Below are 14,476 nucleotides of genomic sequence, written 5' to 3' on the forward strand. Positions count from 1 at the left end.
GCTGTTTCTGCAAGTATGAAAATGTTTATAAGAAATTAAAAGTTGATGCAGTCTATACAGAAACTGATGTATAATAATATACATCGGAAATTTACACAATGTTATACGCCAATATGACCTCAATAAAATAATTTTTTTTAAAAAATTGTAAGTTGGAGGGAAGGAAATGGTTCCGCTTAACTTCTCTCCACAAATGAGTCAGCAAAGAGAGGGCCTCTGGCGGCGCCTGCCAGGGAGGTGTCAGCCTAGGCGTGGGGCCTGCCTGACACAGCCCAACGGCCTGAGATGGATTCTTCTCAACCTGCAGCCTCGATGTTTCTACTCCGGCTCTCAGCCCTGCAGAGCCTCTGTTTTTCCATCTGGGAAAGTGAAATAACGACGTTTCACAACCTGCCTCCTATCGTGGATCTTGAAACACTCCAATGGGTACCATGAAGCTTTAGAATGCAGACATAAGTGAATGATTTTATGTAAAAAATCAGAATTTGTTTAAGAATTCTCATGCGTGAAGAAATCTTTGGTGGTTTGGGGAGCTATTTTTTTTTAATTGGACACGATGAATTCGTTATTTCTGTGTATGGTCCCATCAGCAACGATAATTAAGGAGCACATTAATACATTGCTAGAGTAGTTAACTGATAGATTTTAGGTATAAAAGGTCATCTAGGGGCCAGCCCGGTGGCAGAGTGGTTAAGTTCCCACGCTCCGCTTCGGTGGCCCAGGGTTTCGCCAGTTCGGATCCTGGGCGCGGACATGGCACCGCTCTCAGGCCATGCTGAGGCAGCATCCCACATGCCACAACTAGAAGGATCCACAACTAAAATATACAACTAGATACTGAGGGGATTTGGGGAGAAAAAGCAGAAAAAGAAAAAGATTGGCAACAGTTGTTAGCTCAGGTGCCAATCTTTTTTTTTTAAAAAAAAAGGTCATCTATTTAATTCTTTGTATTTAGGTATAATCACACTCAAACTTTGATAAAATCATAAGATATTGTTACTGAGGGCTTTTCTTTTTAAGACACAGATCTTCTTTCTTTGCTCTAAACTGAAATTCTTTCTGCTAAAATGAAGACAGGCTTTTCTCCTAAGATTTTGAGTTAGAATCAGGAAATGCCAAAAAATTATGATAAATCTCTATTTTTCCATAAATCAGCTTGTTTCTGAGAGAAATTAAGTGGCTCCTGGCATATTGCACAGGTCTGGATGGTCAGCCACGGAATTCGAACACGTCCACGGAAGGCAGACCCCGTGGGCCCACACTCTGCTTGCCAGCTTCAACCCAAAGCAGCTCGGGTCCCCATCTGAGGCGGGGTGCACCGAGCAGGCTCCAGCCGGCTTTGCCCTTCGAGTGCTGGAGGTCAGACTTGAGCGAGCATCAGAACCACCTGGGAGCTTGTTAACAATGCGGTTTCCAGGCTGCCATCCCTGGAGATGCTGAATCAGTAGGTCTGGGCTGCAGCCCCAGAATCTTCACTTTTAACAGGCTCAGAAGGTGGCTCGAGGCCAGTGCTCTTTGGCTCTCACTTTAGGAACCTCAGCTCCACCAGGGGCCATTTTAACGGTCACGAATAGCGGTTTCTCTGTGAGGCAGCATGAGACAGATTTTGTGACTTCCCACCAAGGTCTGCCCCCTAGCAATCACAGCTTCTCAGCCTTTCAATCACACGTTTGATGTTTGACAACAGTGTAGACAAGCTCTCCCCTCCTGGGTGTCTGTTCTCACACAGACAGGGAGCTGGACTTGGGGCCCAGTGGCCTTTCCGTGTGTGATTGCCCTGGTGCTCTTGAGGCGGTGTCATATCAATACCAGCAAAGACCGGCCTGTGCCATGGTCACAGCCTCCTGAACTGCCTGAGGACAAGCTGGGTGCAGTTAACCGTCCACGAGTCCACATTCTGACTCTGCTATGTTTTGAAGTGCTCTCTACAGGAAAATCTAACGGACTATAAATCAAAAATGTTAAATTATAATCCAAAGGCATTTGATAATGATCAATGTACAAATTACAGAAAATGTGAACGAATACTCAAATGCTGAAGTAAGAAAGGTTTGAGTAGAATTTTAAAAATAAATTCTTAATCTAGCATATTTAGAGACAATGTGGAAATATTAACACGTAAAATGTGGGCATTGAAAGACTATTTTTGAAAAGGCAACACATTCTCTTTTCCTAAAATTTAAATCTCTTTTATGCTAAGGAGCTACCAGCCACCTAGATGGCCATAAATGTGGGATTTTCATGTTCCCTGATCTCTATCCCTTTTAGGTTAACACCCATTTTGATTAGTGCAATGATCTGGTAACAAGTTGGCATTTTATTTCTTATTGTGATTAATAAGAGTTTGAATATGAATAGAACAGACTTTCACTTCCTGTGCCAAAGGCTCATGCCTGGAATTCCCCATCTGCGTTCTATCTATAGCGTAGTGCGGTATATTATAGATAGTATAGTATTTCCAATGAGTCTAAAGGCTCAAGTCATATGTGGCTGAATTTTCACTGAGCCAGAGCACTGATAAATACAGAAACTTTTTATTCTAGAACTTTCCCTTGTCTGGTCATAGGAGGTGGGGGCATTCTCCTCAGACATGTTCAGTAATAATAGTGATACTGTACATGTGTCTAGAACCCTACAGTTTCAAAACAACTTTCACATACATTATCTCATGCGACCCTCACAATAACCCTGTGGGGGAAGGTGGGGTGAGAGTTCTGTTATACCTTTTTTACAAATGAGGAAACTGAGGCCCAGCATAAGTGGCCTAAGAACCCAAGTCTTCCTGTTCCTACTCTTTGTCCAAAGACTTTCTGCTTTCTGAGATTTTTTGTGGTAGAAGCTAGAACATATTCTAAGATGGATCCTCCTGCTTTTGCATAAACATCTCCCTTTTCTATATGCAATGCCCACCCCCCCCACCCCACCCCCATTCTCATCCCACCAGTAGCACAGGCTCAGATGAGGAAAGCAACAAAACTCCTCTCACCTTCTCCTGCAGCTTCCGTTCCTTCCGCTCCTGCACCGTGGTCAGGTAGTTGACAGCCGCGTACTCCAGCACGGAGAGGAACACGAACACAAAGCTGACCCACAGGTAGATGTCCACGGCCTTGATGTAGGACACGCGGGGCATGGAGGCGTTCACGCCCGTGATGATGGTGGACATGGTCAGCACCGTGGTGATACCTGCATACATCCAGCTTTAGTTCAGCCACTGACAAGGGTACAGAGCTGCCCTACATTTCATTGCCACCATTTGACATTCTCCATCTCTTAAATCTAATGAGAAATTCCCCAGGCATCTTTCCCCGTGGTAGAGGTGTGAGGATCTGCTCCACAGGCAGCTGGGCCATTTTCCTCCTGCCCAGCTTACTGCTTGTCTCCTCTCAATTGCAGCCCTTGGGAGACTGGGTTTCTGTGAGGTGGCTGACAAGATCAGGAGTGCTTCAGACAGGGCCCGTGCAGATGTGGAATTAAAACAGTGACTAAAGGGCACCCCAGAAGGAACCTTCCCAAACCTCAAGGAAGGACCACATTCTCCCCCTCTAAACCATGTTTGTTAAGACCATGAAGACTGGGAAAGCTCCTAGAAGACTAGTATGCTAGTTTTTTCTTCCCTGTGCCTTGCTGGTCAAACCCTCACATTTCTTGGGGCCCCACCTGATTTTTCCCAATTGGTAATGATGAGTTATAAGTTCATTCTGGAATTCACAGTCTACAAAAAACTGAAACCACAACTCCAGCGAGCGCAGCCCTCTCTCTCCGAGAAATCACAGAAAACCCGCCCTGTCTTCAAACTCTCAGACTGTCTAGAGGAGGCCAGCTAAGTTTTTGCACTTGCAGAATAAGTTGTTGGCATTTGTAGATTGGTCTTATTTATTGAAGGACCAAGCTCTAAGACTGCCCGTGGTGGAAGTCTATACCCCATATAGGCCATACCTTTCTGAAACGATTCGAGTAGAGTGGATGTAGTTTTAGCTCCTTGTGGTTTTCATAACGTAATCTAGGAAACTGAGAGCAGCATGTGAACGGTGAAGGCTGGAAGCAGGAGGAAAGTTTGCTCCTTTTGACTCTGACAGCCCATCGCTTAAGGACTCTGAATAACGATTATCCTTTTTCTTTACATGGTGACCAGTTGAAAAAAATAACCGCCCTACCACACCTATCGAATGCTTTTACCCAGTGAAACTCTGGCGGGCACTGCTCTGCGGTCAATCCAGAAGGACACCCAGGACAGCATGACCATCAGCGTGGCAGGGAAATAGGTTTGGAGCAAGAAGAAGAAGATGTGACGACGCAACGTGAAGTTAATGTACAGACGGTTGTACCAGCCTGCGGGACACAGGACAAAGCCCATGAGGTTCAGTAGGAGAGGAAAAAACCCCTGCCTGGGAGCCCATCTTTTCCTGACTTTGCTCTCATCTTTAGCAGAAAGTTAAAAGTTAATAATTAATTGACTTAATATAAAACATTTCCTCTCCAAAATCTAAGCTGTCTCTCCCGTCAATGAATATCTTGCCACTATCTAGTACACACACCCTTTCATCAGTATTATCTAACGAACAGTGCATTCATGGCATTTGGGGGAAAGGTAGAAATAAATAGAGTCTATGGTTAGTTGTTTGGTATTTGTTATTTGCAAACCACACCTGTATTTCCTGAGCGCCCGCTGCCCAGGAGTGTAAGAAGTTGGAGTGGTTCTATTTTGTTGAGGCCAAAACCACTGAGGCAGGAGCCTGCGGAGCTGGGCTCTTGTCCCTGTCCCCTTTACTGTGAGATTGATCAGCTCAGTCAATCTCCACATCCATCACAAGAAAAAATAGGCTGTTCACATGATTCTAAAGGTGACATCCTTTTGGTAACAGTGTATGGGGATGGATGTTAACTGGACTAATCGTGGTGATCATTTTGCAATATATACAACTATCAAATCATTATGTTGCACACCTGAAACTAATATAATGCTATGTGAATTATACCTCAATAAAAAATAATAATAGTGGGAAAAAAAATAAAGAGTCATTACCGAAAAAGCACTCCATGAAACGAAATAATAAAGATTAATATACTTTAGATTTACCATATTAAAAATATTTAAGTAACGCTTTTAAAAGGCTTCAAATCTAAAAATAAAACAATAAAATCTGATGTCAGTTCCACTCCTGACACTCCATCCGCCTTGTGGAGTCACTCTATCTGTCTTATGCAAGTCATTTATCATTTGATCATTCCTTAGGAAAAAATGAGGATGTAGACATTATCTATTTCAATATGGTAATTTGAGAATCACTAATGAATGGCTGTTTAAAAGGACTGAAATTGTAAGGTTTCAAATGATCCACAAGATCATTACCCAACCACTGGGACCACAGATGGTGTCAAGGATAGCGTCAATGTGTAAAGTGGACTGAAGCTGTGTGCACACCCCCACCCGAGTCCCATCTCAGCCCAGCTTTATCAGAGATCGTTAGAACTCAGAAATGGTCCAGCTCTGTGTCCCAAAGCGTGAGGTACACACGATGGTGGGGTACACAGATGATTTCAGGGGTACAGAGGCAGGTACTTTTTTCTTTTGTGTTCATCACATTTATTATTAAAGTCACCTTCTATTTACGGGAAATGAAACCAGTTTCCCATTGATTATAATGATGTAAAGCTCCTTTTCAAAGTAAATTTCAAAAAGGGAGTTGACTTAAAGGAAAAAATTAAGTCTATGGCAGCACTGGTGATAAGTAAGACAAACATCATAATGGTATTACATAAATAAATGAGGTCATGTAAATAACTGAAACCCAGATTGAGTCTAACCCTCTTATTTGGGACATAAGGAGACTCCCAGAGGCTTATCTAAGACCTTGGCTTGAGTCATGGATGAACTTGGGTCAGAACTCAGGTCTCCAACACCCAGGACAGGGCTCTTCTCACACAACGTCCCTTTAATTCAGCAGTGGTCACTGAGGGTCTCTGCGTGTGAGTGCTATGCTAAGGGCTGAAGGGGATAGAGAGAAATCTAGAACTTGGTTCCTTCCCTTAAGGATTTTCAAGGAACTGAATGGAAGTCCCACAGAACGGAAGTGCTTGAGATATGGAACCATGTATACCTAAGTACTAAAAGGCCCATCAGTATAAGCGGTGCACTTGGGTTTTGGGAAAGAGACCCGAGTCACTATTGGCTGGAATGACAGAGAGAACTCATGGAGGAGATGGGTTATTGCAGGAGAAGTGGAGTCCCTGGGAGCTTTACCACGCTCCAAAGCCCTGGTCTATTCCAGAGAGATTCTGACTGAATTGGTCTGGGGAGGGGACCTAGGCTTGGTTATGTTTTAAAACTTCCCTAGGTTCATAGCAGCACTATTTGCAATAGCCAAAAGGTGGAAACAACTCAACTGTCCATCAACAGATGAATGGATAAAAAATGCGGTACATGCAAGCATGATTTCACTCATAAGTGGAAGATAAACAAACACATGGACAAAGAGAACAGATTAGTGGTTACTAGAGGGGAAAGGGGTTGGGGTGGGCCTAGGGGTAAAGGGGCACAAATATATGGTGACTGACAAATAATAGCGTACAACTGAAATTTCACAATGTTATAAACTATTATGACCTCAATAAAACTTTTTTAAAAGTGGTATATCCCTACAATGGAATATTATTTGGCCATAAAAAGGGATGGAATTCTGACACATACTACAGTATGGCTCAACCTCAAAATTATATGGTATGTAAAATGGGCAGTCACAAAAGGACAAATGTTGTATGATTTCACTTATATGAGGTACCTGGGATAGCCAAATTTATAGAGACATAAATAGGATAGTGGTTCCCAGAGGCTGAGGGGAAGGGGGAATGGAGAGTTAGTGTTTAACGGGGACAGACTTTCTGTTTGGGTTGATAAACGAGTCCTGGAAGCAGATAGTGGCAATGGTGCACAACATTGAGAATGTATTTAATGCCAGTGAATTGTACACTTAAAAATGGCTAAAATGGTAAATTTTATGTCATGTATATTTTGTTGAGGCCACATACACAAAAATAGTAGCCAATAACAACAAAAAGTTTCCCCAGGAAATTCTAATGTGCCACCAGAGTTGAGAAACGTTAACTCAGAGCAGTGGTTCTCAAAGTGGGTGTTCCTGGACCAGCAGCAAGACCTTCATTGGGAACTAGTTAGCAATGCAAATTCTCGGGGCCCATGAAAGACCTACTCATGAGCAACTGTGGGGGATGGGGCCCAGCAATGTGTATTCTACCCCAGGAGGACTTATCAAAACACAGATTGCTGGGCTCCACCTCCAGAGTTCCCAGGTGACGCTGATGCTGCTGGTCTGAGCGCCATACTTTGAGAACATTGGCTAAAAGCAATGGTCTTTGGACTTTGATGTGCATGCAAATCACTTGTTAAACATGCAGATTCATGGGCTCCAGTGCCTAAGATCCTGACTCAGGAACTTGCAAGGGGGCCCAGAAATCTGCTTGTCAAACACGCTCCCCTGGTGGTTCGGATGTAGGCGGACCTCAGACCGCACCTGGAGAAACATTGCTGAGGGGACAAAGGGCATCTGGCTGGAGTGGAAGGTTAGTACCGAGTCAGGTAAGGGAAGGGTTGGGTCAACAGGGAAAGGCTGGAACAATAGGGTGGGTCCAGACAATTCCTGTGTAGGCTTCTGGGTTGTTTGAATGAGGCAGGTGCTCTCAGTGGAGTGGATAAATAGAAAGTGATCCTCAAAATGACAGAAACTACTAATCATTTATTCATCCCACAGCCTTTGTCCGATCACGTCAGCTCTATTTTCCCTACCTAAATTGGCATCCATGAAGCTAATCAGATTGTTCCCTAGGTTTGCACAGGGTCTTTCTGGAAGGGCTGAAAGCTGCCTTTATTCCAGGAAAGGCTACTCCATTATCCTTTCCTTCTAAGAAAACGAGGGAGATTTGCCTTGGAAACACTAGGAGGGAAGCAGGAGATTTGAAAATGTACAGTCTGTGTTCCAAACAGAGTGAGCTCTCTTGGGTGAGATCACAGTCCCTGTGGGGTGGGATCATAAACCTACTTGTTGGTACATCATAAATAATGGGCGTGCAAGATGCATTCAAACTGGACTCCAGAAAGGCTTGAATGGGGAACAACACAAACAAACGAGTATGCTAGTCCAATACGAGAAACATCTAAGACGAGTACACGTAGAGACTAAGGCAGATTGCCCGGCCACTTACCAGCTGCGTAACTTCAATAAACAATTTAATCCTTCTAAGTCTCAGTTTTGTCATCTGTAAACTGGGGATAATATCTACAGCATTGGTTTGTTGGGTAGAAATTAGTTAACTCATATAAAGTATTCAAAACAGTGGCACATGATAAAGGTTATATAAAAAACTCTTAAAAATGATTTTAGAAAGAGTTGATTTGAACTTGCCAAGAATACATGAGAAAAGAGAACCGTGTGACAAGTCGTATCAGAGTGAGAGAGAAGAGAGGGGTGAGACGGAGCCCTGTGGGCATAAACGGAAGCAGGCCTGGCTGCCCCAGCACCAACACAACCTTGGCTGGGGCTCTCTCTTTTCTGGTGTTTGATACTGTGGACAAAGGAGTGTGGGTGGGGGCAGAAGAATGGGGAGATGGTGGCCATGCAGGGGCAGACGACAGCACAAAATCTTCCTGCTGAAGGGCCTGGGCTTCTCAGCACTGGGACAAAGGGTAATGAAGTGAGAAGTCCTCTGGGGTCCCTTAGCCCCTGCAGAGCTGTGGTGGGTTGAATAGCGTCTGCCAGAAAGATGTGTTGAAGTCCTAACTCCTAGTACCTGTGAATGTGACCTTATTTAGAAGTAGGATCTTTGCACGTGTCATCAAGGAAAGCTGAGATCATAGTGTATTAGGATGGGCCATAATCCAATGACTGGTGTCCTTAAAGAAAGGGGAGATTTGGACATAGATACCCAGAACCAACACTATATGAAGACACAGAGACACAGGGAGGATGCCGTGTGACGACGGAGACCGAGATTGGAATGCTACAGCAACCACCAGAAGCCAGTAAGAGGAAGGAAGGATTCCGGCCTAGAGCCTTCAGAAGGAGCACGGCCCTCAGACTTCTAGCCTCCAGAACCATGAGCGAATAAATTTCTGTTGTTTCAAGCACCCAGTTTGTGGTACTTTGTCATGACAGCCCTGGGAAACTAATACAAGTGCTAAGGGTGAGAATAGAGAAGAGCTGACACATGGATCCTCTCAAAGCTTCAAACAAGGCCCAGGGTCCAAGAAGAGGTCATGCTAACTATTAAAAAGTGAATCTATAGACTTAAATATAGGTAATAAATCCATTTCCTTGGAAAGCTATCTGTCTATATCAAGTTGAACGAATCAGGTTACAGAATGGCACGTAACATATGAACTCACTTTTGGGAAATTTCATAATTAAAGCAAGATGTCTGTGAGGGTGTCTGCTAAATTGTTAGGAATGATTACCTCTGGCCATGGGATTTCAGAGGGTAGCAACTTTTTTACTCTCTGCTTTTAAGTGCCATTGGTGTTTTGTAGGACTATGTGTTATTTTAATAAGAAGAATGCATTTTCACTGGAGGGGGAAAAGGCTGAGGCTGAGGAAGAATTCTAATGTGTTTTCTTTCACATTGGAATCAGACCGTGGCAAAGTTAGCTACCGGTGCTGCTGTAGAAGGCCAGTCTGGAAGTGGTGTGAAACTTCTGAATCAGAAACTGAGACAGGGAGATCTTCTCATCTGTTTTCAGGGACTCGTCCCCATTCTTCCAATACAGCATCAGATCTTCATCTGTATAGGCATCTTTGGGGAGAGGAAAATAAGTTAATTCAATTCCTTTGCTTCTGATGCAGGGTGAAGCAACAGGGAAATCCCATACCAGCCTAGGAGTGAATAGGTCTTAACCCTGGCAGGCCCTACTCAGTCTTATGGTTACTAAAATGGCACAAAGATCGAAGAGGGAATAAGGCAAAGATTTGTCATGTGGAGTACTGATACTCACAGCTTTCCAGCTCCAAAGAACAGGTCTGGGAGTCCAGGGGAAAGTGGCTGAAGTCCATGTTGCACATGGCAGTGACCGTAATCCTAGACAACCCAAACACACATGTGGGCTCGTGCAGGGCATGCTCAGCTCACACGCCTGCCCTGAGGCAGAGAACACAGCCGACCACTTGCAGCTGCCTCCTTGTGTCTACTGCAGAAGTTTGGAAACCCAGGTGTCTAAGTTGCAGAACCTTAACTTTGAGAGTTTCAACTTCCATAGGAGATGTTATTGGTGCTCTGCCTGGATCCCAGCTACTGAGGACATTATCTGCTAATGGCCCACACCTGCACCCTTCTCTGGGCATTGCCCTCACCAGTCCCACCAGAGATGCCCAGGAGGTTATGCCCCTCTCCATAGCCACCACCCAAGGCTATTAGCATGTAATTCTGGTGAGCCGTACAGGCAGGCTGGAGGATGTGGGGTAAGACTGTGTGATCCCTCCAGTTAGCCCAGAAGTCAATCTGCAACAGCGCTCAATAAACAGTAGCTGTTGTTATTTAAAATCTTTATTACCAATAAACTAGAATCATAAGCTCTCAGAGGTGGAAGGTACATATAAGGTCATTGTCTCCCTCAAATCTTTCAGGCCCGACTAGCCTCCTAACTTAAGCTTAAGGTCCCCAGTACAGGGAAGTCACCGGCTACAAGGGTGGCCATTTTATCTTGAGAGAGTTCTAACTGGCATAGGAAGACTGGTACCACCCAGTAGCCTTTAGACCCAACCACAGCGACAAACTCTTCAGGACCACATATAGTAGAACGGCGTCGGACAAAGAAGCCGTGACCCCACGGGCAGTTACCTCATGCTGTACAGCACGTGCCCGTCCGGGAACACCCTCAGCATGATGTTGTCAGTGGTAGTGTCGTGGATGAATGACCTTTTGGAATGAACAAAGAAGACGTCGGGGACCCAGATCTTCTTTACTAGGCGGCCATCAAAGGTCATGCTCTTGTTGCTGGTGCTGGAGAAGGCCAGCCTCTCGTCCTTCCAGTAATGCCGCAGGTACAGGGTCATGGTGAAGTCCTGTGGGAGCCGGAGGGAGACCAGACAGAAATGGCTTAGACAGCTTCCTGCCTTACAATCCACCCACCAGCCACCACTGGAATGGACACCTCAGCCTCAGCCTCCAGAGTCAGAGGTGACAGTTCTGCAGCCCCGTGGGACAATGGCCAAGACGGTGGTGCTGCAGGAACGGGAGAGAGAAGGACTCATTTTTGTGCATCGTGAGTTTGGAGCCAGGAGGCTGAGCCGCCCATCTGTCAGGCTTTGCAAATGAAACCTGCAGCTGCGAGGCTGACAGCCTGCAGGACTTCCCCAGAGGCCTGCTCTTCCTCATCTAGACCTTTGCACACATGGCCCTTTACCTACTGGTTGGCCATTCAGTCTCAGCTTAGTGGACACTTCGAGAAGCCTGGACAGTCAAGTGTCCCATTTGGGACAGTTTCTATCATTGTTGGACTTGTGAGATCCTTGAAGGTACAGTTGTGTCTTGCTCACCATTGAATCCCCAGGCCTTACTTTGGGCCTGGAAACGCACATAGTGGGTGCTTAATAAATATTTGCAAGATAGAAAAATCAGGGGATGATCAGATGAGGGGATGGGCAGCTGCGCATCTATTATAATTTCAGCCTGAAAGCTTAACCTGTTAAAAAGTGTCTCCTCAAAAGCATGGGGGAGAAAACAGTGTTTCCCACTTCTTTTCCAAAACAAAGGAAAAAAAAAAAAAGTGTCTCCTCGCCTGCCTTAATAGTTGATGCCTTAAACCAAGAGTTGGGCCTTACACCACAGTCAGAGCTAAAACACAAGTGCAAATAAGTCAATGACTGCCCAAAAGATCCGATTCTGGAGCAAGTGGAGGAAGGATGGAAAGATGCATGGCGGTGGAGGGGTCAGAACGTAGCACCCACTTCTGCTCAACCCCCACACCCAGACCCCATCCTGGCTGTCCTGCAGGGCTCGCCCATGAGAGAGTACCTCCACCGGCCTACCTCTCCAACCCCATCTCTAACCCCATTTCCCTGTTTCCTACGCTGCTGTTTTAGTTTGTAAACTTCCTGTTTCTTCTGCCTCGGGCACTTTTTCCATGCTCTTGCTCTGGCCCTCCCCATGGCTGTCATTTTCTTATCCTTCAGGTCTCTGCTGAAATGAGACTTCTTCAAAGAGCCTTCCCTTACCACCTGACACTACTGGGCACTGCCAAGGGCACGTAGGGAAGCTATGCCCTCGGCGGGCATTGGAGATCAAAGAACCACAGAACGTCAGTCTGAAAACGCCCACCCTCTGTGCTCCTCCAAGTGTGTTCATCTGGCCACACGCACCACTTCAGGAGTGTGTTCAAAACGTCAAGTGCTGGGCCTCACTCCCAGAGACTCTGAATCAGGCAGGGCCCAGGAATCTGCATTTAACCAACTCCCCAAGTTATTTTTACCCACGAAGCTTGAGAACCTCTGCTCTAGAGTTTACTGCACCTGGGCCAACTTCCACTTCCAAGCTGTCTCCCCCCCATCCCCGGCTGTGCCCACTCAGGCACAGCCTGCACCCACATAGCCCTCCAGCCATGGCTCTCGCAGAAACTTAGTCTCAAGACCCTGCCCTGAGAGCTGCCCTGCCAAGGGCGCTGCGTACCATGTCCACCTCCGAGATACTGTCCAGGCTCTCCACCTGCACGTCCACGCCTACTGGGATGGCAGGGCCTGCAGAAGAGCAAAGACAGCTGGTTATGGCGCATTTCTCTTTGCCACCTGGCTGTGAGACAGCCCCAAACCTCTTCCTGGGGAGTCTGGCTAGAGCAAGGGTGAGGCAGTGGTTCCAATTCTATAAGGGTTTTCTTGCAAATTCCTGACGTGTTGGGTTCCTGAGCTTCTGCCGTGAGGGTAGAGACTGTGTCTGCCTTACGTGCCTTTCCTGGGCCAACGTGGATGTTTGTTGGAGGAGTCAACAAGCTGGATTACCACTTTCTACATCACAGGGCTGTCTCTGTAGGGCAGAGGTAAAAATGCTGCTCTAGTGTTTGAGTGGGGACCCTAGTCACTTGTCCTCCCATGACATCCATAAAGGACAGAATGAGGCCTGAGCCTCTAGCCCGGAGTCGGGGCACCTGCATGCCAGATCTGGATTCATTCAGTTATTGAACACATAGCCAGGGTCCTGCCCTCCAGAAGCTTTCGACCTGGTGTGAGACAAAATTTTGTCTGTGCACAGTTAGATCACAGCGAAAGACGACACTGTATGAGATTTTGAAACTGCACATGTCAGATGAAAAGTACAAGAATACATACGTAGTACAGACACTCAACACCCAATTTTATCTGGCCTGAGGCAAGCTTTCTAAAATCATGCTTATCTATGGGTTTACCTATGGCTTCCTGTTCTATTTCTTGAGCTGGGTGATGGTTACATTGGTAGGTTCACTTAGTGGGCTGTACACTTATAACTTGTGTAGTTTTCTGTGTATATGTTATGCTCCCATAAAATGTTTTTTCAGATATTAATATTTCAAAACACCTAGAATGGGAATATCTGGAAATCTGTGTCTGTCAAGCATATTAACGAAGACCGTTACATTCACAGTACAAAAGTTCTCTGAGAGAGTCGGGTGGCAGCTGGGCTGGGCCTCCTGGGGAGAGGGCATCTTGAGGCCAGCCCTGCTGCGCCTGGGGGTGCAGGACCAGAGAACCTCAGGGTGGCAGGGCAGTTTGGGTTTCAGGGGGGGAGAAGGACTGGAAGGGACTGAGACTGGTGGTGGGAAGGGAAGGAGGATCGGAGCTCTGAGGTGGAGTAGGAGCTAGAAGGCTCAGTCCTCAGGTTCAGCCCAAATGCGGCAGCAGGAGGTCCTCATGGAGGTGACCTAGGACATTGGAGGGGTTCACCGCCTCCCCCCACGTCTCCCCCATAGGCTTACTAATACTTGCAATCCCTCCTTTAAAGATTTGCTTTTTTGGCTGAGCCTGATAGAATGGGAGCATTTTATTTATTACTAGTGGGATTTAGTGGATATTTTCTGTGTTCCCAAATGTGAAAGCAAATGAGTACAGCGCTTTACTTTTTATTTTTACTTTTTCTCTCTCAGATAAATCAGGGTGTAAACTGATCCTCTTATTTTCCTGTGTTCCTCAACTGATGGCTTCGGTCAGGGACCAGGAGAAATCCCTGCCCAAACAGCCGCATTCTCTTATTCTTGGCTCCAGGAGTGCTTGGAAAATGCCAGGAGTGGAATGTTCAGTGTGGCGAGGAGGTCCCCTGACTGGCCTGCCTTTCTCACCCAAGAGGCTTGTAAGACGAGGGAGGGTCTGCCCGCAGCCTGGGCAGGGCCTCTCCCAGGACCCGGACCCCATCGCCCCTGCACAGGGCTCTGTGCGCCCCACAATGCCATGGGGAAAGTGGAGCTGGTTAATTTCCCCATCCTCTGGGCCTGCCTTAGCCTGAGATATTCAAA

At 46.1% G+C, this 14,476-nt stretch overlaps 1 protein-coding gene across 1 annotated transcript in view; it reads right to left on the reverse strand.

Annotated features, from left to right (window-relative positions):
- GABRR2 (gamma-aminobutyric acid type A receptor subunit rho2) overlaps positions 1-14,476 on the reverse strand; it is a 46,257-nt gene that overhangs the window by 5,217 nt on the left and 26,564 nt on the right. The window contains exons 3-8 of the mRNA XM_044757521.2: positions 12,667-12,734; positions 10,840-11,063; positions 9,998-10,080; positions 9,658-9,798; positions 4,177-4,329; positions 2,987-3,183 (exon numbers count right to left, since the gene is read on the reverse strand). Of these exons, the coding sequence (XP_044613456.1) occupies positions 2,987-3,183; positions 4,177-4,329; positions 9,658-9,798; positions 9,998-10,080; positions 10,840-11,063; positions 12,667-12,734 (866 nt within the window). The remainder of the gene's footprint in view (positions 1-2,986; positions 3,184-4,176; positions 4,330-9,657; positions 9,799-9,997; positions 10,081-10,839; positions 11,064-12,666; positions 12,735-14,476) is intronic.

Source organism: Equus asinus, chromosome 24 (assembly GCF_041296235.1).
Source record: "Equus asinus isolate D_3611 breed Donkey chromosome 24, EquAss-T2T_v2, whole genome shotgun sequence".
In the NCBI taxonomy this organism is placed as follows: domain Eukaryota; kingdom Metazoa; phylum Chordata; class Mammalia; order Perissodactyla; family Equidae; genus Equus; species Equus asinus.